The 26489-nt window shown below is 49.0% G+C and overlaps 1 protein-coding gene across 2 annotated transcripts in view; it reads left to right on the top strand.

Annotated features, from left to right (window-relative positions):
- Positions 1 to 1052: 1052 nt before the first annotated feature.
- Positions 1053 to 26489, top strand: part of P2RX1 (purinergic receptor P2X 1) — a 321106-nt gene continuing 295669 nt past the window's right edge. For both annotated transcript variants that reach the window (XM_063953695.1, XM_063953694.1), the window contains exon 1: positions 1053 to 1656. In XM_063953695.1, coding sequence (XP_063809765.1) covers positions 1505 to 1656 — 152 coding nt within the window. In that variant the 5' untranslated portion in view covers positions 1053 to 1504. The remainder of the gene's footprint in view (positions 1657 to 26489) is intronic.

The following is a 26489-nucleotide window of genomic DNA, read 5'->3' as shown; positions in this document are numbered from 1 at the left end:
GGACTGGACTTATACAGCAGCACTGGACATATGGCAGCAGAGGACACCACCACCGTGACTGGACTGATGCAGCACAAGACACTACCGCTGAACTGATGCAGGATACTGAGGACGGAGACACGTCCTCTCTCTACACTCTCCAATGCCGGAGGGAAAATGGCGGCTACGCGCGGCTCCTTATATGGAATCCAAACCCCGCGAGAATCCGACAGCAGGATGATGACGTTTTGCCTCGTTCTGGTTTCCGAGTCAGGCGGGAAAACCTGAGCCTGACTCGGATCCGGGCTCGGGTAGTGAAGTTCGGGGGGGGGGGTGTTTCGGTTCTCAGAGAACCGAACCCGCTCATCTTTAATTGTCATTGATGTTCACAAGTAACAATCAACGAAATTGTGGACATGAGCAGAGAGCATGGTAAAGAAAAAACAAAAATAAGGTCATCAAAGATGCATAACACATATACGTTATCACCAGATAAATAATACTTTTGCAATAAATAGCATAGTTACTATTTAGGGCACTAATTGCCTGTGGGGAAAAACTACCTCTGCAGCGACTAGTGCTACGCAAGATGGATCCATATACACTACAAAAACAAAAATTCTACGGGGGGGGGGGGATTTAATTGTTGGAAAACTCGGGTGGGTGTCTGTTTTTTCCCGTCTATTAGTTAGGAGAAAACAGACACTCAGCTGACTTTTCAAACAACTGAATACTACCCATGTCTTTAAAAATTGTACAGAAGTCTAGAACCTATTTATCTAAAGACATTATTTAAAAGACGTTATTTAGAGTATCATATTCCGAATAGTTTTGGTTCATTAAACAGAGGTCAGAAAAGTTATTGAGAAATTATTTTTTTGCTATAAAGCTCTTCTGTGTTTTAAGGTACAGTCCACAGACTGTAATCGTGGTTCCCTCACTCCCCGAATACTGCAACCACTAACCAGTCACAGCTGCATAATCCAGATTGCCATTATCATATGCTTTTACTGTCCAGGAAGCTCTGCGCTGTAGTTGCCCTCAGATGGTATTTGATGATAATCTGCAGAGCACTATGCACTATGATGCGTAGTTGTGCTGGTGGGTGATATAGCAGCCTGCTACAGTACATCACCCAGCAGCGCAGTACAGTACGCTTCATATAATAGTGCCGGAGGGTCAGTCAGTGGTGTCTGAGAGGAACCAGCGCTGCTAAATTCCGGAGTAATGGGGCATGTAGCCTGGAGGATGGCAGTCACACGCCCTCATCAGTGCCTCCCACCCTACTCTAAGCAGAACAGATACATACATGGGTAATGTATAGGTAATCCGCTGCCTGTTTTCTGCCCCAGCACAGCACGCTCAGCACAGGAGTCCCAGACGCCAAATGACGCCCATAAGGGCATAATCATCTGGTTATATTGCGCCTCTTCAACAAACAAGGCATTAGCCAGATCCTGTAGCTGGAACTCCACCCTGCACACTAACAGCACCAGCCACTGCTCCGAGTGACCGTCACCTCACCATGGGAGCTCGCACAATGGGCCACAAGATCAGGAAGAATGTCTCGGACTTTTTCTTTGAGTATGACACCCCCCGGATGGTACTGGTCCGGGACATGAAAGTAGGACTGACGTTCCGACTCATCCAGCTTGCGGTCCTGTGCTACATTGTGGGGTAAGGAGGACTACAAGTAACCGTGGGCAGCAGTGAGTGATGCATGCTGTATATGTATTGCACTTCTATATCACCAGGGGGTTACTCACATGCATTTAGAGGACAGGAGCTGGAATACTCATAATGCAATCTATGAACAGCTGGCTAATACAGATCAATTTCTATGAGAATATTTAGTTTGGAAGCAAAGTTCTTATTTTTACTAAATCTGATTAATATACAGTATATATATATACATATATATATATATATATATATATATATATGTGTGTAACTATTATTATTTTTATTATAATATATCAGATAATTACTGTTACAGGAAGAGCTCTAGTGAATTAAGCTGGGTACACTGTAAGATTTTGGCTAAGTGAAGATATCCTACACTATTTCCCTGAGCTCCTGAACAAACGAAAGTGCATCACCGTAATATAGCATAAGATGTAGCACAATCGGATTTAGCATAAACTATAGCATAGATATGGGTTCTCACTATTGTGATAACGCAAATCGGATATAATACCGTACGTTATCATACACACCATATAATATGCACTAGATAGTGTACTCTCTAGCCAAATTTGAGCTGCATGTTCATCCAACATAGAACATTGGATCTGACCCGCGGGAGTGCGCACCGCACTATATAGTGCAAACACACGGTAGGGGGTCATTCCGAGTTGATCGCACGTAGCAACTTTTTGCTGCTCGTGCGATCAACTAGACGCCGCCTATGGGGGAGTGTATTTTAGCATAGCAGGGATGTGATCGCTTGTGCAGCCCTGCTATGCTAAAAAAGTTTTGTGCAGAAGTAAACTAGCCCTGCGGTTACTTACCCTGTGCGATCGATCCAGCGATGAAGGTCCCCTGTGCGATCGATCCAGCGATGAAGGTCCCGGATTTGACGTCAGACATCCGCCCTCTAAACGCCTGAACACGCCTGCGTTCGGATCGCCACGCCCGGAAAACGGTGAGTAGACGCCCCGGAACGCCTCCCCGCTGTCAATCTTCTTGCGATCGTGCTAGCGATCACTTTCTTCTTTATTCTGGGCGCTGCAGTCGCCGGGCAACGCCGCGCGTGTGCAATGTGGCCGCCGCGCAGTTCCCACCCGTTCGCACCACAGTGATGAACCGCTGCGTGCGAATGGGTCGGAATGACCTCCATAGTGCACTAGATCGCACTCTAGCCAGATAGTGTGCAATATAGTGCAAATAATCTTACCTTGTGTACCCAGCTTTACGTGTAACCTATGCCTTTGACCTGTCTTACAGCGTGTTTACTCTACTAGGATGTGCTGTAAATTATATTCTGTAATGCAATAACATTGTTTATTTCAATGAATGCTGTAACTGTAGTTACCATATTTGAAATACAGGTTGAGTATCCCATATCCAAATATTCCGAAATACGGAATATTCCGAAATACGGACTTTTTTGAGTGAGAGTGAGATAGTGAAACCTTTGTTTTTTGATGGCTCAATGTACACAAACTTTGTTTAATACACAAAGTTATTAAAAATATTGTATTAAATGACCTTCAGGCTGTGTATATAAGGTGTATATGAAACATAAATGAATTGTGTGAATGTAGACACACTTTGTTTAATGCACAAAGTTATAAAAAATATTGGCTAAAATGACCTTCAGGCTGTGTGTATAAGGTGTATATGTAACATAAATGCATTCTGTGCTTAGACTTGGGTCCCATCACCTTGATATCTCATTATGGTATGCAATTATTCCAAAATACGGAAAAATCCCAAATCCAAAATACCTCTGGTCCCAAGCATTTTGGATAAGGGATACCTGTACTACATATTCCCATAGGTTTATGAAGACATAAATTATATTTCTGCAGTGACGAACACTGTGTTTCACAGGGAATACATTGGGGGTGTAGAGTTGGATCTTGATCCGAGGCACCAACAGGTTAAAGCTTTGATTGTTCCCAGGATGCATTGCACCGTCTCCTCTATAACCCCACCTCCGGACACTGGAGCTCAGTTTGTAAGTTGGTGCCTGCAGAGCAGGTCACTAACAGGTGGGGCTGCACTAGGCAGCCCTGAAAAGAGCTTTTTAAGAAGACTTCATGGGCCGCAGCACTGTTTATGTCATTCTGACATACTGTGCTGCGGCTCCATCACCTCCCCAGCAACGCTGCATACTCCCGTGGCCGGGTTCCTGGGTACTTGCAGCGGGGGCGCATCGGTCCTCAGGCACACCACCGCTGACGCTCTCCTGGATCGCGTGGCTGCACATCTGGGAGGAGTTAATAAGGTCCCCCAGGTGGAACCTGCTGGTAAATCGTGGTCCGGTCGCGATCCCAGGAGACGGACCGCGCCGCTGGCTTGGACATCGTACTGCACAGGGACCCCACTATATCCACCAGGGCAGGGAGCACAGGTCGGATTTAACAAAGATCCATTTTACATAGGCTCCACAGTACTCGGTGGTGAGGACCAGCATTGGAGATAAGGCGCTGACCTGTAGCCCCTCCCCCAGCTCCGGGCGCCATCTACTGCTGGTGTTCCCACCCTGGAGCTGCATTTCACTTCCCCTCACTCCCTGACAGTGAGTTTGACGCCATCTTTACAAGTAGCTGCAGCTGGTCTCTAGGACTGCAGGGCATTGTCTCCTCTGTAAATCCGCCTGTCTCATCAGCGCTGTGATTTTACAGGCACTTAAGTATTCTACATGTCTTTTTAGACAGTGTTAGTTAAGAACAAGGGTACTTCTACCTGAATATTTAGTACAAGTATTCTGAGATAGACATCCAGTATCTACTGTGCATTGTTATACATATATATATATATATATATATATATATATATATAATTGCAGATTTACTTGTCCAGGGCATTTCTATTGTTTATCTGTAATAACTCCTGCATTGCACCTGTGACTGAGTGTGCCTGTAGCTGCTGTGTGGATTTAATTCTCGTGTATCACACTTCTTGCTATCACTATGGGGTAATTCCAAGTTGATCGCAGCAGGTAATTTTTTAGCAGTTGGGCAAAACCATGTGCACTGCAGGGGGGGCAGATGTAACATGTGCAGAGAGAGTTAGATTTGGGTGTGGTGTGTTCAATCTGCAATCTAATTTGCAGTGTAACAATAAAGCAGCCAGTATTTACCCTACACAGAAACACTATAACCCACCCAAATCTAACTCTTTCTGCAAATGTTATTTCTCTAACGTCCTAAGTGGATGCTGGGGACTCCGTAAGGACCATGGGGAATAGCGGCTCCGCAGGAGACTGGGCACATCTAAAGAAAGCTTTAGGACTATCTGGTGTGCACTGGCTCCTCCCCCTATGACCCTCCTCCAAGCCTCAGTTAGATCTCTGTGCCCGAACGAGAAGGGTGCACACTAGGGGCTCTCCTGAGCTTCTTAGTGAAAGTTTTAGATTAGGTTTTTTATTTTCAGTGAGACCTGCTGGCAACAGGCTCACTGCATCGAGGGACTAAGGGGAGAAGAAGCGAACTCACCTGCGTGCAGAGTGGATTGGGCTTCTTAGGCTACTGGACATTAGCTCCAGAGGGACGATCACAGGCCCAGCTTGGATGGGTCCCAGAGCCGCGCCGCCGGCCCCCTTACAGAGCCAGAAGGCAGAAGAGGTCCGGAAAATCGGCGGCAGAAGACGTCCTGTCTTCAACAAGGTAGCGCACAGCACTGCAGCTGTGCGCCATTGCTCTCAGCACACTTCACACTTCGGTCACTGAGGGTGCAGGGCGCTGGGGGGGGGCGCCCTGAGACGCAATAAAAACACCTTGGATGGCAAAAAAAATCCATCACATTTATCTCCTGGGCTATATGGATGCATTTAACCCCTGCCAGAATCCATAAAAAAGCAGGAGAAAAGTCCGCGAAAAAGGGGCGGAGCCTATCTCCTCAGCACACTGGCGCCATTTTCCCTCACAGCTTCGTTGGAGGGAAGCTCCCTGTCTCTCCCCTGCAGTCACTACACTACAGAAAGGGTTAAAAAAAGAGAGGGGGGCACTAATTAGGCGCAGTATTAACTATACAGCAGCTATAAGGGGAAAAACACTTATATAAGGTTATCCCTGTATATATATAGCGCTCTGGTGTGTGCTGGCAAACTCTCCCTCTGTCTCCCCAAAGGGCTAGTGGGGTCCTGTCCTCTATCAGAGCATTCCCTGTGTGTGTGCTGTATGTCGGTACTTTTGTGTCGACATGTATGAGAAGAAAAATGATGTGGAGACGGAGCAGATTGCCTGTAATAGTGATGTCACCCCCTAGGGGGTCGACACCTGAGTGGATGAACTGTTGGAAGGAATTACGTGACAGTGTCAGCTCTGTATAAAAGACAGTGGTTGACATGAGACAGCCGGCTACTCAGCTTGTGCCTGTCCAGACGTCTCATAGGCCGTCAGGGGCTCTAAAGCGCCCGTTACCTCAGATGGCAGATATAGACGCCGACACGGATACTGACTCCAGTGTCGACGGTGAAGAGACGAATGTGACTTCCAGTAGGGCCACACGTTACATGATTGAGGCAATGAAAAATGTTTTACACATTTCTGATAATATGAGTACCACCAAAAAAGGGGTATTATGTTCGGTGAGGAAAAACTACCTGTAGTTTTCCTGAATCTGAGAAATTAAATGAGGTGTGTGATGATGCGTGGGTTTCCCCCGATAACAACGGATAATTTCTAAAATGTTATTGGCATTATATCCTTTCCCGCCAGAGGTTAGGGTGCGTTGGGAAACACCCCCTAGGGGGGATAAAGCGCTCACACGCTTGTAAGGGCTCTACCTTCGCCTGAGATGGCCGCCCTTAAGGATCCTGCTGATAGAAAGCAGGAGGGTATCCTAAAAGGTATTTACACACATACTGGTGTTATACTGCGACCAGCAATCGCCTCAGCCTGGATGTGCAGTGCTGGGTTGGCGTGGTCGGATTCCCTGACTGAAAATATTGATACCCTAGATAGGGACAGTATATTTTTGCCTATAGAGCATTTAAAAGATGCATTTTTATATATGCGTGATGCACAGCGGAATATTTGCCGATTGGCATCAAGTCTAAGCGCGTTGTCCATTTCTACCAGTAGAGGGTTATGGACACGTCAGTGGTCAGGTGATGCGTATTCCAAACGGCATTTGGAAGTATTGCTTTATTAAGGGAGGAGTTATTTGGGGTCGGTCTTTCAGACCTCGTGGCCACGGCAACAGCTGGGAATTCCACGTTTGTACCCCAGGTCGCCTCTCAACATGAGAAGACGCCGTATTATCAGGCGCAGTCTTTTCGTGGACAAGAGGGCAAAAGGTTCCTCATTTCTGCCCCGTGACAGAGGGAGAGGAAAAAGGCTGCAGAAATCAGCCAGTTCCCAGGAACAGAAACCCTCTCCCGCCTCTGCCAAGCCCTCAGTATACGCTGGGGCTTTACAAGCAGAATCAGGCACGGTGGGGGGCCCGTCTCAATGAATTTCAGCGCGCAGTGGGCTCACTCGCAAGTAGACCCCTGGATCCTTCAGGTGATATCTCAGGGGTACAAATTAGAATTCGAGACGTCTCCCCCTCGCCGTTTCCTAAAGTCGGCTTTACCGATGTCTCCTTCTGACAGGGAGACAGTTTTGGAAGCCATTCACAAGCTGTATTCCCAGCAGGTGATAATCAAGATACCCCCCCTGCAACAGGGAACGGGGTATTATTCCACACTGTTGTGGTACCGAAGCCGGACGGCTCGGTGAGACCGATTCTAAATCTAAAATCTTTGAACACTTACGTACAGAGGTTCAAATTCAAGATTGAGTCACTCAGAGCAGTGATTGCGAACCTGGAAGAAGGGGACTACATGATGTCTCGGGACATCAAGGATGCTTACCTTCATGTCAAAATTTACCCTTCTCACCAAGGGTACCTCAGGTTTATGGTACAGAACTGTCACTATCAGTTCAGACGCTGCCGTATGGATGGTACACGGCACCCCGGGTCTTTACCAAGGTAATGGCCGAAATTATGATATTCTTTCGAAGGAAGTGAATTTTAGTTATCCCTTCCTTGGACAATTCCCTGATAAGGGTAAGATCCAGGGAACAGTTGGAGGTCGGTGTAGCACTATCTCAGGTAGTGTTGCGGCAGCACGATTGGATTCTCAATATTCCAAAATCGCACCTGGTTCCGACGACGTGTCTTCTGTTCCTAGGGATGATCCTGGACACAGTCCAGAAAAAGGTGTTTCTCCCGGAGGAGAAAGCCAGGGAGTTATCCGAGCTAGTCAGGAACCTCCTAAAACCGAGCCAAGTCTCAGTGCATCAATGCACAAGGGTTCTGGGTAAAATGGTGGCTTCCTACGAAGCAATCCCATTCGGCAGATTCCACGCAAGAACTTTCCAGTGGGACCTGCTGGACAAATGGTCCGGATCGCATCTTCAGATGCATCAGCGGATAACCCTGTCACCAAGGACAAGGGTGTCCCTCCTGTGGTGGTTGCAGAGTGCTCATCTTCTAGAGGGCCGCAGATTAGGCATTCAGGACTGGGTCCTGGTGACCACGGATGCCAGCCTGCGAGGCTGGGGAGCAGTCACACAGGGAAGGAATATCCAGGGCTTGTGGTCAAGCCTGGAGACATCACTTCACATAAATATCCTGAAGCTAAGGGACATTTACAATGCTCTAAGCTTAGCAAGACCTCTGCTTCAAGGTCAGCCGGTGTTGATCCAGTCGGACAACATCACGGCAGTCACCCACGTAAACAGACAGGGTGGCACAAGAAGCAGGAGGGCAATGGCAGAAGCTGCAAGGATTCTTCGCTGGGCGGAAAATCATGTGATAGCACTGTCAGCAGTATTCATTCCGGGAGTGGACAACTGGGAAGCAGACTTCCTCAGCACGACCTCCACCCGGGAGAGTGGGGACTTCACCCAGAAGTCTTCCACATGATTAAAAACTCGACAGGTATTGCGCCAGGTCCAGGGACCCTCAGGCAATAAGCTGTAGACGCTCTGGTAACACCGTGGGTGTACCAGTCAGGGTATGTGTTCCCTCCTCTGCCTCTCATACCCAAGGTACTGAGATTGATAAGATGGAGAGGAGTAAGCACTATATTCGTGGTTCCGGATTGGCCAAGAAGGACTTGGTAACCGGAACTTCAAGAGATGCTCACGGAGGATCCGTGGCCTCTACCTCTAAGAAGGGACCTGCTCCAGCAAGGACCCTGTCTGTTCCAAGACTTACCGCGGCTGCGTTTGACGGCATGGCGGTTGAACGCCGGATCCTGAAGGAAAAAAGGCATTCCGGATGAAGTCATCCCTATCCTGATCAAAGCCAGGAAGGATGTAACCGCAAAAACATTATCACCGCAATTGGCGTAAATATGTTGCGTGGTGCGAGGCCAGTAAGGCCCGACGGAGGAAATTCAACTGGGTCGATTCCTACATTTCCTGCAAACAGGAGTGTCTATGGGCCTGAAATTGGGGTCCATTAAGGTTCAAATTTCGGCCCTGTCAATTTTCTTCCAAAAAGAGCTAGCTTCAGTCCCTGAAGTTCAGACGTTGTAAAAGGGGTACTGCATATACAGCCTCCTTTTGTGCCTCCAGTGGCACTTTGGGATCTCAATGTAGTTTTGGGTTCCAAAAGTCACATTGGTTTGAACCACTTAAATCTGTGGAGTTAAAATATCTCACATGGAAAGTGGTCATGCTGTTGGCCCTGGCCTGGGCCAGGCGCGTGTCAGAATTGGCGGCTTTATCCTGAAAAAGCCCTTATCTGATTTTTTCCATTCGGACAGAGCGGAATTGAGGACTCGTCCTCAGTTTCTCCCCAAGGTGGTTTCAGCGTCTCACCTGAACCAACCTATTGGTGGTGCCTGCGGCTACTAGGGACTTGGAGGCCTCCAGGTTGCTAGACGTTGTCAGTGCCCTGAAAATATATGTTTCCAGGACGGCTGGAGTCAGGAAATCTGACTCGCTGTTTATCCTGTGTGCACCCAACAAGCTGGGTGCTCCTGCTTCTAAGCAGACTATTGCTCGTTGGATTTGTAGTACAATTCAGCTTGCACATTCTGTGGCAGGCCTGCCACAGCCAAAAATCTGTAAATGCCCACTCCACAAGGAAGGTGGGCTCATCTTGGGCGGCTGCCCGAGGGGTCTCGGCTTTACAACTTTGCCGAGCAGCTACTTGGTCAGGAGCAAATACGTTTGTAAAATTCTACAAAATTGATATCCTGGCTGAGGAGGACCTGGAGTTCTCTCATTTGGTGCTGCAGAGTCATCCGCACTCTCCCGCCCGTTTGGGAGCTTTGGTATAATCCCCATGGTCCTTACGGAGTCCCCAGCATCCACTTAGGACGTTAGAGAAAATAAGAATTTACTTACCGATAATTCTATTTCTCATAGTCCGTAGTGGATGCTGGGCGCCCATCCCAAGTGCGGATTGTCTGCAATACTTGTACATAGTTATTGTTACAAAAATCGGGTTATTATTGTTGTGAGCCATCTTTCAGAGGCTCCTCTGTTATCATGCTGTTAACTGGGTTCAGATCACAAGTTATACGGTGTGATTGGTGTGGCTGGTATGAGTCTTATCCGGGATTCAAAATCCTTCCTTATTGTGTACGCTCGTCCGGGCACAGTATCCTAACTGAGGCTTGGAGGAGGGTCATAGGGGGAGGAGCCAGTGCACACCAGATAGTCCTAAAGCTTTCTTTAGATGTGCCCAGTCTCCTGCGGAGCCGCTATTCCCCATGGTCCTTACGGAGTCCCCAGCATCCACTACGGACTATGAGAAATAGAATTATCGGTAAGTAAATTCTTATTATCTGTCCCCCCTGCAGTGCACATGGTTTTGCCCAACTGCTAAAAAATTCCCTGCTGCGATCAACTTGGAATTACCCCCTATATTCTGTAACCTGGGGGGCTAGGTGCGTCAGGGTCTTATATATATATATATATATATATATATATTTCTCTGACGTCCTAGTGGATGCTGGGAACTCCGTAAGGACCATGGGGAATAGCGGCTCCGCAGGAGACTGGGCACAAAAGAAAAGCTTTAGGACTACCTGGTGTGCACTGGCTCCTCCCCCTATGACCCTCCTCCAAGCCTCAGTTAGATTTTTGTGCCCTACCGAGCAGGGTGCAATCTAGGGGGCTCTCCTGAGCTCTTTAGAAAAAAGATAGTTTTTATGTTTGGTGAGAAAAAACTACCTGTAGTTTTTCCTGCATCTGAAGAATTAAATGAAGTGTGTGATGAAGCGTGGGTTTCCCCCGATAAAAAACTGATAGTTCCTAAAAGGTTATTGGCATCATACCCCTTCCCGCCAGAGGATAGGGCACGTTGGGAAACACCCCCTAGGGTGGATAAAGCGCTCACACGCTTGTCTAAACAGGTGGCACTACCGTCTCCTGATACGGCCGCCCTAAAGGAACCTGCTGACAGAAAGCAGGAGAATATCCTAAAATGTATATACACTCACACGGGTGTTATACTGCGACCAGCAATCGCCTCAGCCTGGATGTGCAGTGCTGGGGTGGCTTGGTCGGATTCCCTGACTGAAAATATTGATACCCTAGATAGGGACAGTATATTACTGACTATAGAGCACTTAAAAGATGCATTTTTATATATGCGTGATGCACAGAGGGATATTTGCCGACTGGCATCAAGAGTAAGTGCGCTGTCCATTTCTGCCAGAAGAGGGTTATGGACGCGGCAGTGGTCAGGTGATGCGGATTCCAAAAGGCATATGGAAGTATTGCCTTATAAAGGGGAGGAGTTATTTGGGGTAGGTCTATCAGACCTAGTGGCCACGGCAACTGCTGGGAAATCCACATTTTTACCCCAGGTAGCCTCTCAACATAAGAAGACGCCGTATTATCAGGCGCAGTCCTTTCGGCCCCATAAGGGCAAGCGGGCAAAAGGCTCCTCTTTTCTGCCCCGTGGCAGAGGGAGAGGAAAAAGGCTGCAGCAAACAGCCAGTTCCCAGGAACAGAAGCCCTCTCCCGCTTCTGCCAAGTCCTCAGCATGACGCTGGGGCTTTACAAGCGGACTCAGGCACGGTGGGGGCCCGTCTCAAGAATTTCAGCGCGCAGTGGGCTCACTCACAAGTGGACCCCTGGATCCTTCAGGTGGTATCTCAGGGGTACAAATTGGAATTTGAGACGTCTCCCCCTCGCCGTTTCCTAAAGTCTGCTTTACCAACGTCTCCCTCCGACAGGGAGGCGGTACTGGAAGCCATTCACAAGCTGTATTCTCAGCAGGTGATAATCAAGGTACCCCTCCTGCAACAGGGAAAGGGGTATTATTCCACGCTGTTTGTGGTACCGAAGCCGGACGGCTCGGTGAGACCTATTTTAAATCTGAAATCCTTGAACACTTACATACAGAGGTTCAAATTCAAGATGGAGTCACTCAGAGCGGTGATTGCGAACCTGGAAGAAGGGGATTATATGGTGTCTCTGGACATCAAGGATGCTTACCTCCATGTCCCAATTTACCCTTCTCACCAAGGGTACCTCAGGTTTGTGGTACAGAACTGCCACTATCAGTTTCAAACGCTGCCGTTTGGATTGTCCACGGCACCCCGGGTCTTTACCAAAGTAATGGCCGAAATGATGATACTCCTCCGAAGGAAAGGAGTTTTAATTATCCCTTACTTGGACGATCTCCTGATAAGGGCAAGATCCAGGGAACAGTTGGTAGTCGGGGTAGCACTATCTCAAGTAGTGTTGCGGCAGCACGGTTGGATTCTCAATATCCCAAAATCGCAGCTGATCCCGACGACACGTCTTCTATTCCTAGGGATGATCCTGGACACAGTCCAGAAAAAGGTATTTCTCCCGGAGGAGAAAGCCAGGGAGTTATCCGAGCTAGTCAGAAACCTCCTAAAACCAGGCCAAGTCTCAGTGCATCAATGCACAAGGGTCCTGGGAAAAATGGTGGCTTCTTACGAAGCAATCCCATTCGGCAGATTCCACGCAAGAACATTCCAGTGGGACCTGCTGGACAAATGGTCCGGATCGCATCTTCAGATGCATCGGCGGATAACCCTGTCACCAAGGACAAGGGTGTCTCTCCTGTGGTGGTTGCAGAGTGCTCATCTTCTAGAGGGCCGCAGATTCGGCATTCAGGACTGGGTCCTGGTGACCACAGATGCCAGCCTGCGAGGCTGGGGAGCAGTCACACAGGGAAAAAATTTCCAGGGCTTGTGGTCAAGCCTGGAGACATCACTTCACATAAATATCCTGGAGTTTAGGGCCATTTACAATGCTCTAAGCCAAGCAAGACCTCTGCTTCAGGGTCAGCCGGTGCTGATCCAGTCGGACAACATCACGGCAGTCGCCCACGTAAACAGACAGGGCGGCACAAGAAGCAGGAGGGCAATGGCAGAAGCTGCAAGGATTCTTCGCTGGGCGGAAAATCATGTGATAGCACTGTCAGCAGTGTTCATTCCGGGAGTGGACAACTGGGAAGCAGACTTCCTCAGCAGGCACGACCTCCACCCGGGAGAGTGGGGACTTCACCCAGAAGTCTTCCACATGATTGTAAACCGTTGGGAAAAAACAAAGGTGGACATGATGGCGTTCCGCCTCAACAAAAAACTGGACAGGTATTGCGCCAGGTCAAGGGACCCTCAGGCAATAGCTGTGGACGCTCTGGTAACACCGTGGGTGTACCAGTCAGTGTATGTGATCCCTCCTCTGCCTCTCATACCTAAGGTACTGAGAATTATAAGACGGAGAGGAGTAAGAACTATACTCGTGGCTCCGGATTGGCCAAGAAGGACTTGGTACCCGGAACTTCAAGAGATGCTCACAGAGGACCCGTGGCCTCTACCTCTAAGAAGGGACCTGCTCCAGCAAGGACCCTGTCTGTTCCAAGACTTACCGCGGCTGCGTTTGACGGCATGGCGGTTGAACGCCGGATCCTGAAGGAAAAAGGCATTCCGGAGGAAGTCATCCCTACCCTGATCAAAGCCAGGAAGGATGTAACCGCAAAGCATTATCACCGCATTTGGCGAAAATATGTTGCGTGGTGCGAGGCCAGGAAGGCCCCAACGGAGGAATTTCAACTGGGTCGATTCCTGCATTTCCTGCAAACAGGAGTGTCTATGGGCCTCAAATTGGGATCCATTAAAGTTCAGATTTCGGCCCTGTCGATTTTCTTCCAGAAAGAACTGGCTTCAGTTCCTGAAGTTCAGACATTTGTCAAGGGGGTGCTGCATATACAGCCTCCTTTTGTGCCTCCAGTGGCACCTTGGGATCTCAATGTAGTTTTGGGGTTCCTCAAATCACATTGGTTTGAACCGCTTAAATCTGTGGATTTAAAATATCTCACATGGAAAGTGGTCATGCTGTTGGCCCTGGCTTCGGCCAGGCGCGTGTCAGAATTGGCGGCTTTATCCTGCAAAAGCCCTTATCTGATTTTCCATTCGGACAGGGCGGAATTGAGGACTCGTCCTCAGTTTCTCCCTAAGGTGGTGTCAGCGTTTCACCTGAACCAGCCTATTGTGGTGCCTGCGGCTACTAGGAACTTGGAGGACTCCAAGTTGCTAGACGTTGTCAGGGCTCTGAAAATATATGTTTCCAGGACGGCTGGAGTCAGAAAATCTGACTCGCTGTTTATCCTGTACGCACCCAACAAGCTGGGTGCTCCTGCTTCTAAGCAGACCATTGCGCGCTGGATCTGTAATACAATTCAGCTTGCGCATTCTGTGGCAGGCCTGCCACAGCCAAAATCTGTAAATGCCCACTCCACAAGGAAGGTGGGCTCATCCTGGGCGGCTGCCCGAGGGGTCTCGGCTTTACAACTTTGCCGAGCTGCTACTTGGTCAGGGTCAAATACCTTTGTAAAATTTTACAAATTTGATACTCTGGCTGAGGAGGACCTTGAGTTCTCTCATTCGGTGCTGCAGAGTCATCCGCACTCTCCCGCCCGTTTGGGAGCTTTGGTATAATCCCCATGGTCCTTACGGAGTTCCCAGCATCCACTAGGACGTCAGAGAAAATAAGAATTTACTTACCGATAATTCTATTTCTCGTAGTCCGTAGTGGATGCTGGGCGCCCATCCCAAGTGCGGATTATCTGCAATACTTGTACATAGTTATTGTTAACAATTCGGGTTATTGTTGTTGTGAGCCATCTATCCAGAGGCTCCTCTGTTATCATGCTGTTAACTGGGTTCATATCACAAGTTGTACGGTGTGATTGGTGTGGCTGGTATGAGTCTTACCCGGGATTCAAAATCCTTCCTTATTGTGTACGCTCGTCCGGGCACAGTATCCTAACTGAGGCTTGGAGGAGGGTCATAGGGGGAGGAGCCAGTGCACACCAGGTAGTCCTAAAGCTTTTCTTTTGTGCCCAGTCTCCTGCGGAGCCGCTATTCTCCATGGTCCTTACGGAGTTCCCAGCATCCACTACGGACTACGAGAAATAGAATTATCGGTAAGTAAATTCTTATTATATATATAGTGCTACACAGTATATACTGTTTTGTATTTATCTTACGTCCTAGAGGATACTGGGGTCCACATTAGTACCATGGGGTATAGACAGGTCCACTAGGAGCCTTGGGCACTTTAAGAGTTTGAGAGTGTGGGCTGGCTCCTCCCTCTATGCCCCTCTTACCAGACTCAGACTAGAAAATGTGCCCGGAGGAGCCGGTCACGCTTAGGGAGGCACCTGAAGAGTTTTCTGCATTTCTTTTCTGTTTGTTATTTTACAGGCACTGCTGGGTGGCACCGGCATGTCTGCTTCGTGGGACTTAGGGGATAGAACGGCCCAACTTCCTAAAGAGTTAATGGTCCCGTTTCTCCGCTGACAGGACACTGAGCTCCTAAGGGAGTCATTCGCAAGCCCGACCACGGCGAGCGTACCCTCCCGCAGCACGCCGCCACCCCTAACAGAGCTAGAAGAAAGAGTGGTGAGTAGAACGCCGGCGTCCCGGTTAGCAGGTCGCTGGTGGGAATGGCGGCACAAGGGTAGGAGCACAGCGCTGACATGCAGGCTGCGCTCCGGGAGGCTCAGGAGGACATGAGGATGAGTGTGTCATGCTGTGAGGTGCGCGCTGAGCCACCAATGATTACCCACACTGGCCAACTATCTTAACAGGGGTTCTAACCCTCTGTTAAGCAAACCAAGACCTCAGGCCAGTATAAAAAAACGGGAAGCCGCGCGCCATACGGGGTGCTCTGCTGACACCCATCTAGGCCTGGATGCGAATAAAACATATATGCTTTTTCATCTGATCCTGGCGTATCTCCTTAATAGATTGCTATCACACGGGGGCGGAGCTTCACTATGAGCGGATCCAGCAGCTCACCAGCGCCATTTTCCCTCTGCAGCTTACACTGACAGGCATCACAGGGAAGCGCAGCTCCTCCACAAAGACTGCACGTCTCCTCAGCGGTACCAGGGGGTCTTAGAAGGGGGAGGGGGGAGTGTTGTAGAATACTAAGCCCTCTTAAGGGACTTAGTGTGGCGACCCAGCTGAGTTTTACTTGACTAAACGGGCGCGGTGTGGCTGGCTCCATTTTCCCTGTCTCCCTGCGGGCTCTGTGTGGATTAAACTGTATTTCTCTGACGTCCTAGTGGATGCTGGGAACTCCGAAAGGACCATGGGGAATAGCGGCTCCGCAGGAGACTGGGCACAACTAAAGAAAGCTTTTAGGTCACCTGGTGTGCACTGGCTCCTCCCTCTATGACCCTCCTCCAAGCCTCAGTTAGATTTTGTGCCCGGCCGAGGTTGGATGCACACTAGGGGCTCTCCTGAGCTTCTAGAAAGAAAGTATATAATTAGGTTTTTTATTTTACAGTGAGACCTGCTGGCAACAGGCTCACTGCATCGAGGGACTAAGGGGAGAAGAAGCGAACCTACCTGCTTGCAGCTAGCTTGGGCTTCTTAGGCTACTGGACACCATTAGCTCCAGAGGGATCGACCGCATGGAACTGGCCTTGGTGTTCGGTCCCGGAGCCGCGCCGCCGTCCCCCTTACAGAGCCAGAAGTAAGAAGAGGTCCGGAAAATCGGCGGCAGAAGACATCAGTCTTCACCAAGGTAGCGCACAGCACTGCAGCTGTGCGCCATTGCTCCTCATACACACTTCACACTCCGGTCACTGAGGGTGCAGGGCGCTAGGGGGGGGCGCCCTGAGCAGCAATAAAAACACCTTGGCTGGCAAAAATACCACAATATATAGCCCCAGAGGCTATATATGTGATAATTACCCCTGCCAGAATCCATAAAAAAGCGGGAGAATAGTCCGCGAAAAAGGGGCGGAGCTATCTCCTTCAGCACACTGGCGCCATTTCTCCCTCACAGCTCCGCTGGAAGGAAGCTCCCTGGCTCTCCCCTGCAGTCTACACTACAGAAAAGGGTAAAAAAGAGAGGGGGGGCACTAAATTTAGGCGCAGTATATATAACAGCAGCTATAGGGGACATAATTCAGTTAGTCCCTGCATTATATAGCGCTCTGGTGTGTGCTGGCATACTCTCACTCTGTCTCCCCAAAGGGCTTTTGTGGGTCCTGTCCTCTGTTAGAGCATTCCCTGTGTGTGTGCGGTGTGTCGGTACGGCTGTGTCGACATGTTTGATGAGGATAATGATGTGGAGGTGGAGCAGATGCCTATAAAAGGGATGTCACCCCCTGCGGGGCAGACACCTGAGTGGATGGACTTATGGAAGGAATTGCGTGCACGTGTCGACTCCTTACACAAAAAATTTGACGACATGCCAAATGCGGGACAGCCGGCTTCTCAGCTCGTGCCTGTCCAGGCGTCTCAAAGGCCATCGGGGGCTCTAAAACGCCCGCTACCTCAGATGGCAGACGCGGATGTCGACACGGATACTGACACCAGTGTCGACGACGATGAGTCTAGTCTAATGTCCACTAAGGCCATTCGTTGCATGATTGAAGCAATGAAAGAGATGTTACAAATTTCTGATATAAACCCAGGTACCACTAAAAAGGGTATTATGTTTGGGGAGAAAAAACTACCCGTAGTTTTTCCCCCATCAGAAGAATTAAATGAAGTGTGTGAAGAAGCGTGGGCTTTCCCTGATAAAAGATTGGTAATCTCTAAGAAGTTACTAATGGCGTTCCCTTTCCCGCCAGAGGATAGGTCACGTTGGGAGACACCACCTAGGGTGGATAAAGCGCTCACACGTTTGTCTAAAAAGGTGGCACTACCGTCTCCGGATACGGCCGCCCTCAAGGAACCTGCTGATAGAAAGCAGGAGGCGATCCTGAAGTCTGTATATACACACTCAGGCATTATACTTTGACCAGCTATTGCGTCAGCATGGATGTGCAGTGCTGCCGCGGCGTGGTCAGATTCCCTGTCAGAAAATATTGACACCCTAGACAGGGACACTATTCTGCTAACCATAGAGCATATAAAAGACTCAGGGGGTAATTCTGAGTTGATCGCAGCAGCAAGAAAGTTAGCAATTGGGCAAAACCATGTGCACTGCAGGGGGGGGGCAGATATAACATGTGCAGAGAGAGTTAGATTTGGGTGGGTTATTTTGTTTCTGTGCAGGGTAAATACTGGCTGCTTTATTTTTACACTGCAAATTAGATTGCAGATTGAACACACCACACCCAAATCTATCTCTCTCTGCATGTAATATCTGCCTCCCCTGCAGTGCACATGGTTTTGCCCAATTGCTAAAAAATTTCCTGCTGCGATCAACTTGGAATTACCCCCTCAGTCTTATACATGAGAGATGCACAGAGGGAGATCTGCCGGCTGGCATCTAAAATAAGTGCACTGTCCATTTCTGCTAGGAGAGGCTTATGGACTCGCCAGTGGACAGGGGATGCAGATTCAAAAAGGCACATGGAAGTTTTGCCTTATAAGGGTGAGGAGTTATTCGGGGATGGTCTCTCAGACCTAGTTTCCACAGCAACTGCTGGGAAGTCAGCATTTTTACCCCATGTTCCCTCACAGCCTAAAAAGGCGCCGTTTTATCAGGTACAGTCCTTTCGGACTCAGAAAAACAGGCGTGGAAAAGGCGGGTCCTTTCTGTCCAGAGGCAGAGGTAGGGAAAAAAGGCTGCAACAAACAGCAGGTTCCCAGGAGCAAAAGTCCTCCCCCGCTTCTTCCAAGTCCGCCGCATGACGGTGGGGCTCCACAGGCGGAGCCAGGTACGGTGGGGGGCCGCCTCAAAAATTTCAGCGATCAGTGGGCTCGCTCACAGGTGGATCCCTGGATCCTGCAAATAGTATCTCAAGGGTACAAACTGGAATTCGAGGCGTCTCCACCCCACCGGTTCCTAAAATCTGCCTTGCCGACAACTCCCTCAAGCAGGGAGGCTGTGCTAGAGGCAATTCACAAGCTGTATTTCCAGCAGGTGATAGTCAAGGTGCCCCTACTTCAACAAGGACGGGGTTACTGTTCCACACTGTTTGTGGTACCGAAACCGGACGGTTCGGTGAGACCCATTTTAAATTTGAAATCCTTGAACACATACATAAAAAAATTCAAGTTCAAGATGGAATCGCTCAGGGCGGTTATTGCAAGCCTGGACGAGGGGGATTACATGGTATCCCTGGACATCAAGGATGCTTACCTGCATGTCCCCATTTACTATCCTCACCAGGAGTACCTCAGATTTGTGGTACAGGATTGCCATTACCAATTCCAGACGCTGCCGTTTGGACTCTCCACGGCACCGAGGGTGTTTACCAAAGTAATGGCGGAAATGATGATACTCCTTCGAAGAAGGGGAGTTTTAATTATCCCGTACTTGGACAATCTCCTAATAAAAGCGAGGTCCAAGGAGCAGTTGTTGGTGGGAGTAGCACTATCTCAGGAGGTGCTACACCAGCACGGTTGGATTCTGAATATTCCAAAATCACAGCTGGTTCCGACGACACGTCTACTGTTCCTGGGTATGATTCTGGATACAGTCCAGAAAAAAGTGTTTCTCCCGGAGGAGAAAGCCAAGGAGCTGTCATCTCTAGTCAGAGACCTCCTGAAACCGAAATAGGTATCGGTGCATCACTGCACGCGGGTCCTGGGAAAGATGGTGGCTTCTTACGAAGCAATTCCTTTCGGCAGGTTCCATGCCAGAATCTTTCAGTGGGACCTGTTGGACCAATGGTCCGGATCGCATCTTCAGATGCATCGCCTAATAACCCTGTCTCCAAGAACCAGGGTGTCTCTGCTGTGGTGGCTGCAGAGTGCTCATCTTCTAGAGGGCCGCAGATTCGGCATACAGGACTGGGTCCTGGTGACCACGGATGCCAGCCTTCGAGGCTGGGGGGCAGTCACACAGGGAAGAAACTTCCAAGGACTATGGTCGAGTCAGGAGACTTTCCTACACATAAATATTCTGGAACTAAGGGCCATTTACAATGCCCTAAGTCAGGCAAAATCCCTGCTTCTACACCAGCCGGTACTGATCCAGTCAGACAACATCACGGCAGTCGCCCATGTAAATCGACAGGGCGGCACAAGAAGCAGGATGGCAATGGCAGAAGCCACAAGGATTCTCCGATGGGCGGAAAATCACGTACTAGCACTGTCAGCAGTGTTCATTCCGGGAGTGGACAACTGGGAAGCAGACTTTCTCAGCAGGCACGACCTCCACCCGGGAGAGTGGGGACTTCATCCAGAAGTCTTCACGCTGATTGTAAATCGATAGGAACGGCCACAGGTGGACATGATGGCGTCCCGCCTAAACAAAAAACTAGAGAGATATTGCGCCAGGTCAAGGGACCCTCAGCCGATAGCTGTGGACGCTCTAGTGACACCGTGGGTGTACCAGTCAGTTTATGTGTTCCCTCCTCTGCCTCTCATACCAAGGGTACTGAGAATAATAAGAAAACGAGGAGTAAGAACAATACTCGTGGTTCCGGATTGGCCAAGACGAGCGTGGTACCCGGAACTTCAAGAGATGATCTCAGAGGACCCATGGCCTCTGCCGCTCAGACAGGACCTGCTGCAGCAGGGGCCCTGTCTGTTCCAAGACTTACCGCGGCTGCGTTTGACGGCATGGCGGTTGAACGCCGGATCCTGAAGGAAAAGGGCATTCCGGAGGAAGTCATTCCTACGCTGATTAAAGCCAGGAAAGATGTAACTGCAAAGCATTATCACCGCATATGGCGGAAATATGTTGCTTGGTGTGAGGCCAAAAAGGCCCCAACAGAGGAATTTCAACTAGGTCGATTTCTGCATTTCCTACAAGCAGGAGTGACTATGGGCCTGAAATTAGGCTCCATTAAGGTACAGATCTCGGCTCTGTCGATTTTCTTCCAGAAAGAACTAGCTTCACTACCTGAAGTTCAGACGTTTGTGAAAGGAGTGCTGCATATTCAGCCCCCGTTTGTGCCTCCAGTGGCACCTTGGGATCTCAACGTGGTGTTGAGTTTCTTAAAATCACATTGGTTTGAGCCACTTAAAACCGTGGATCTAAAATATCTCACGTGGAAAGTGGTCATGTTATTGGCCTTGGCTTCAGCCAGGCGTGTGTCAGAATTGGCAGCTTTGTCATGTAAAAGCCCTTATCTGATTTTCCATATGGATAGGGCGGAATTGAGGACTCGTCCCCAGTTTCTCCCTAAGGTGGTATCAGCTTTTCACTTGAACCAACCTATTGTGGTGCCTGCGGCTACTAGGGACTTGGAGGATTCCAAGTTGCTGGACGTAGTCAGGGCCTTGAAAATTTATGTTTCCAGGACGGCTGGAGTCAGGAAAACTGACTCGCTATTTATCCTGTATGCACCCAACAAGCTGGGTGCTCCTGCTTCTAAGCAGACTATTGCTCGCTGGATATGTAGCACAATTCAGCTGGCGCATTCTGCGGCTGGACTGCCGCATCCTAAATCAGTAAAAGCCCATTCCACAAGGAAGGTGGGCTCATCTTGGGCGGCTGCCCGAGGGGTCTCGGCTTTACAACTTTGCCGAGCTGCAACTTGGTCAGGGGCAAACACGTTTGCAAAATTCTACAAATTTGATACCCTGGCTGAGGAGGACCTTGAGTTCTCTCATTCGGTGCTGCAGAGTCATCCGCACTCTCCCGCCCGTTTGGGAGCTTTGGTATAATCCCCATGGTCCTTTCGGAGTTCCCAGCATCCACTAGGACGTCAGAGAAAATAAGATTTTACTCACCGGTAAATCTATTTCTCGTAGTCCGTAGTGGATGCTGGGCGCCCGTCCCAAGTGCGGATTGTCTGCAATACTTGTACATAGTTATTGTTAACTAAAGGGTTATTGTTGAGCCATCTGTTGAGAGGCTCAGTTGTTTTTCATACTGTTAAACTGGGTATAGTATCACGAGTTATACGGTGTGATTGGTGTGGCTGGTAAGAGTCTTACCCGGGATTCAAAATCCTTCCTTATTATGTCAGCTCGTCCGGGCACAGTGTCCTAACTGAGGCTTGGAGGAGGGTCATAGTGGGAGGAGCCAGTGCACGCCAGGTGACCTAAAAGCTTTCTTTAGTTGTGCCCAGTCTCCTGCGGAGCCGCTATTCCCCATGGTCCTTTCGGAGTTCCCAGCATCCACTACGGACTACGAGAAATAGATTTACCGGTGAGTAAAATCTTATTTTTCACCTTCTGTGTGTGGGTACCTTCACGTTACCATGTCCAGGGACTGTGTTTCCTGCGCAGTAGAGTGTCTGTCCTTCCCCGGAGACTCACTACCATGTACCCAGAATAGTACACATTCTCAGGCTAGTGGGGCAGAACCCCCATGGTTGGATTCCATTAATGGGATGATATCTAATATTTCTACTAAGTTTTCTCATACTGAGAAAGAGATACAATACAAGGAATACAGGCCCTGATAGAAGCTATTAGAGATGTCCTGCACATTCCTTACAAGGTGGCGGAGGTAGAGGAGGAATCTTATTTTAATGTAAAAAAGAAATCCTCAGCTACTTTTCCAGCATCAAAGGAATTGAATGCTCTGATTGAAGAAACTTGGGCTAATCCTGACAAAATGTTTCAGATCCCTAAAAGGTTAATTACATTCTTTCTCCTTTTCCTCTGGAGGGTAGAAAGAAATGGGAAAAGCCGCCTATTGTGGACGCATCAGTATCTAGGTTGTCACGTAAGATAGACTTACCTGTTCCTGGGGCAGCATCCTTAAAAGACACAGCTGATTGCAAGATTGAGACCACTCTCAAATCTTTATACACTGCTGCTGGGGTGGCCCAGAGACCCACTATTGCTTGTGCAGTGATCACTAAGGCCATTGATAAGTGGTCAGGTAACCTAATTGACGGATTAGATTCCTTACCCAGGGGGGAGATAATTTTACTCCTACAGCTACACACGCACCTCTGCCATGACAGTGTCAGCACGCAGGGGCTTGTGGCTACGCCAGTGGACTGCGGATGCGTTTTCCAGGAAAGTCGTGGAAAGCCTACCATTCACAGGTGAGGCCCTTTTTGGAGATGAACTGGATACGTGGATATCCAAGGCTACGGCAGGTAAGTCTACGTACCTTCCTTCCGCAGCACCCCCAGCTAGGAAAACCTACTCTGCTCCAACTCTGCAGTCCTTTTGGACAGCAAAATTTAAAGGCAAATCCAAAGGTTCTTCTACAGCCTTCAAAGGCAGTAGAGGTAAACCCAGGAACCCAGCATCTGCAGGTTTTCAGGACCAGACCTCCGTGTCTGCTTCCTCAAAGCCTTCAGCATGACGGTGGACCGCACTGCCTGGAAGACAGGCAGGTGGGAGCCCGGTTACGTTATTTCAGTCACATTTGGGCAACATCATGCCAGGATCCCTGGATCAAAGACTTTATCACCCAGGGATTCAGACTGGAGTTTCAGGAACTCCCACCTTACAGATTCTTCAAATCAGGCTTACCAGCTTCTCCAAAAGCAGGTATGACTTTTCAGGCAGCAATTCAGAAACTGGTACAAACTTTGGTCATTGTTCCAGTTCCACTTCAACTACAAAACAAAGGTTATCACTCCAACCTGTTTGTGGTGCCAAAACCGGACGGTTCGGTAAGGCCCATTTTAAACCTCAAGTCACTGAACCCGTACTTAAGGGTGTTCAATTTCAAGATGGAGTCTCTGAGAGCGGTGATCTCAGGTCTGGAGGAGGGGGAATTTCTGTTGTCTCTGGACATCAAGGATGCGTACCTTCATATTCCGATTTAGCCGCCTCATCAGGCTTATCTACGGTTTGCATTACAGAACTGTCACTACCAGTTATAGGCCCTGCCATTTGGCCTCTCCACGGCACTGACGGTGTTCACCTAGTTAATGGCAGAGATGATGTTTCTCCGCATGCAAGGAGTGAATATAATACCGTACCTGGACGACCTGCTGATAAAAGCACCATCCAGGGAGAGGTTGTTGGACGGCATTGCCCTCTCAACCCGACTACTCCAGGATCACGGGTGGATTCTGAACCTACCAAAATCCCACCTGGAACCAACACGGAGGCTTCCGTTCCTGGGGATGATAGTGGATACGGAAGAACAGAAGGTATTCCTTCCGCTGGAAAAGGCATTGGTAATCCAGTCGATGGTGTGGGATGTTCTAAAACCAGCCCGGATATCGGTGCATCTATGCATTCGCCTTCTGGGGAAGATGGTAGCCTCTTACAAGGCTCTGCAGTATGGAAGGTTTCATGCAAGGCCCTTCCAGCTGGGTCTGTTGGACAAATGGTCCGGATCGCATCTTCACATGCACCAGAGGATCCGTCTGTCGCCAAAAGCCAGGATTTCTCTTCTGTGGTGGCTTCAGACTTCTCACCTGACCGAGGGTCGAAGGTTCGGGATTCAAAATTGGATCCTGCTAACCGCAGACGCAAGCCTCAGAGGTTAGGGAGCAGTCACCCAGGGGGAACAGTTCCAAGGAAAATGGTCAAGTCAGGAAACCATTCTTCCGAACAACGTTCTGGAGTTAAGGGCCATATACAACGCCCTTCTACAGGCATCGCATCTTCTTCAAGATCACGCCATTAAAGTTAAGTCGGACAATGTGACGGCAGTAATGTACATTAACCGACAGGACGGAATGAAGAGCAGAGCAGCAATGTCCGAGGTAACAAGGATTCTCCTCTGGGCAGAAAGACATGTGGTGTCGCTGTCGGCAATCTTCATTCCGGGAGTAGACAACTGGGAAGCGGACTTCTCAGCAGACACGACCTCCACCCAGGAGAGTGGGGCTTTTACCTGCAGGTGTTCGAGTCATTGACACATCAGTGGGGAATTCCACAAATTGACATGATGGCCTCTCGTCTCAACAAGAAGCTCAAGCGGTATTGTTCCAGGTCGAGGGACCAACAAGCAGTGGTGGTCGACGCTCTGGTGAATCCATGGGTCTACCAGATTGTTTACGTGTTTTCAACTCTTCCATTGATCCCAAGAATTCTCAAAAGAATAAAAAGGGAAAAGGTTCAAGCAATTCTCATTGCTCCGAACTGGCCAAGAAGGGCTTGGTACGCGGATCTACTGGGGATGCTCCTAGAGGCACCGTGGCCTCTGCCTCTTCTAGAGGATCTTCTACAACAGGGGCCGTTTGTCTATCAAGACTTAACACGGCTACGTTTGATTGCGTTAGATTGAACGTCAAATTCTAGCCCGGAAGGGGATCCCGGACAGGGTTATTCCAACCCTGATCCAAGCCTGGAAAGGGGTAACGTCTAAACATTACCACTGTATTTGGAAAAAATATGTCTCGTGGTGTGAAAACAGGAAATTTCCTACAGTGAAGTTTCAACTAGGGCGTTTCCTCCTTTTTCTGCAAGCAGGTGTGGATGTGGGCCTACGCCTGGGCTCCATAAAGGTCCAGATTTTGGCCTTGTCCATTTTCTTCCAGAAACAATTGGCTACACTGCCTGAGGTTCAGACGTTCTTGAAGGGTGTTATGCACATCCAACCGCACACGGCTCCTTGGGATCTCAATGTGGTGTTGCAGTTTCTACAATCAGAATGGTTTTAGCCTTTACAGAAGGTTGACGTAAAGTTTCTTACGTGGAAGCCTGTTACACTTTTAGCCTTAGCTTCAGCAAGGCGTGTGTCGGAACTGGGGTGTTGTCTCACAAAAGCCCCTATTTGATTTTCCATGAGGACAGAGCTGAACTCAGAACTCATCAGCAATTTCTTCCTAAGGTGGTGTCTGCGTTTCAAATCAACCAACCTATTGTGGTTCCGGTGCTTCCTGACACCTCTGCTACTTCAAAGTCCTTGGATGCTGTGAGGGCTTTGAAGATCTATGTGAAGCAGACAGCTCGTCACAGAAAATCTGACTCGCTGTTTGTTCTCTATGATCCCAAGAAAATTGGGTGTCCTGCTTCAAAGCAATCTATTGCTCACTGAATCAGGCTTACTATCCAGCAGGCTTATTCTACGGCAGGATTGTTGGTTCCTAAAGTACATGCCCACTCTACTAGGCCGGTGGGTTCTTCCTGGGCGGCTGCCCAGGGTGTCCCGGCTGTACAGCTCTACCTAGCAGTTACTTGGTCGGGATCGAACACGTTTGCTAAGTTCTACAAGTTCGATACTTTGGCCTCTGAGGACCTTCAATTTGGTCAATAAGTTCTGCAGGAACCTCAGTACTCTCCCACCTAGTTTTAAAGCTTTGGTACATCCCCATGGTACTAATGTGGACCCCAGTATCCTCTAGGACGTAAGAGAAAATAGGATTTTAATTACCTACTGGTAAATCCTTTTCTCGTAGTCCGTAGAGGATACTGGGTGCCCGCCCAGTGCTTTATGTTTCCTGCTCTGTTACTTTGTTAAGTATTGTGGTTGGTTCAGCTGTTGCTGTTCCTGTTCAAGTTTGGTTAGAACGGCTTTCCTCTTGTTTGTGTGTGCTGGTTCGAATTTCACCACTGTTCTGTTAAATCCTTCCTCAGGATATGTCCGTCTCCTCTGGCACAGTTTCATGACTGAGTC

Source organism: Pseudophryne corroboree, chromosome 2, assembly GCF_028390025.1.
Source record: "Pseudophryne corroboree isolate aPseCor3 chromosome 2, aPseCor3.hap2, whole genome shotgun sequence".
Lineage (NCBI taxonomy): Eukaryota > Metazoa > Chordata > Amphibia > Anura > Myobatrachidae > Pseudophryne > Pseudophryne corroboree.
The sequence above is the reverse complement of the archived record's forward strand: the minus strand, read 5'-3'. Positions and strand labels throughout refer to the sequence as shown.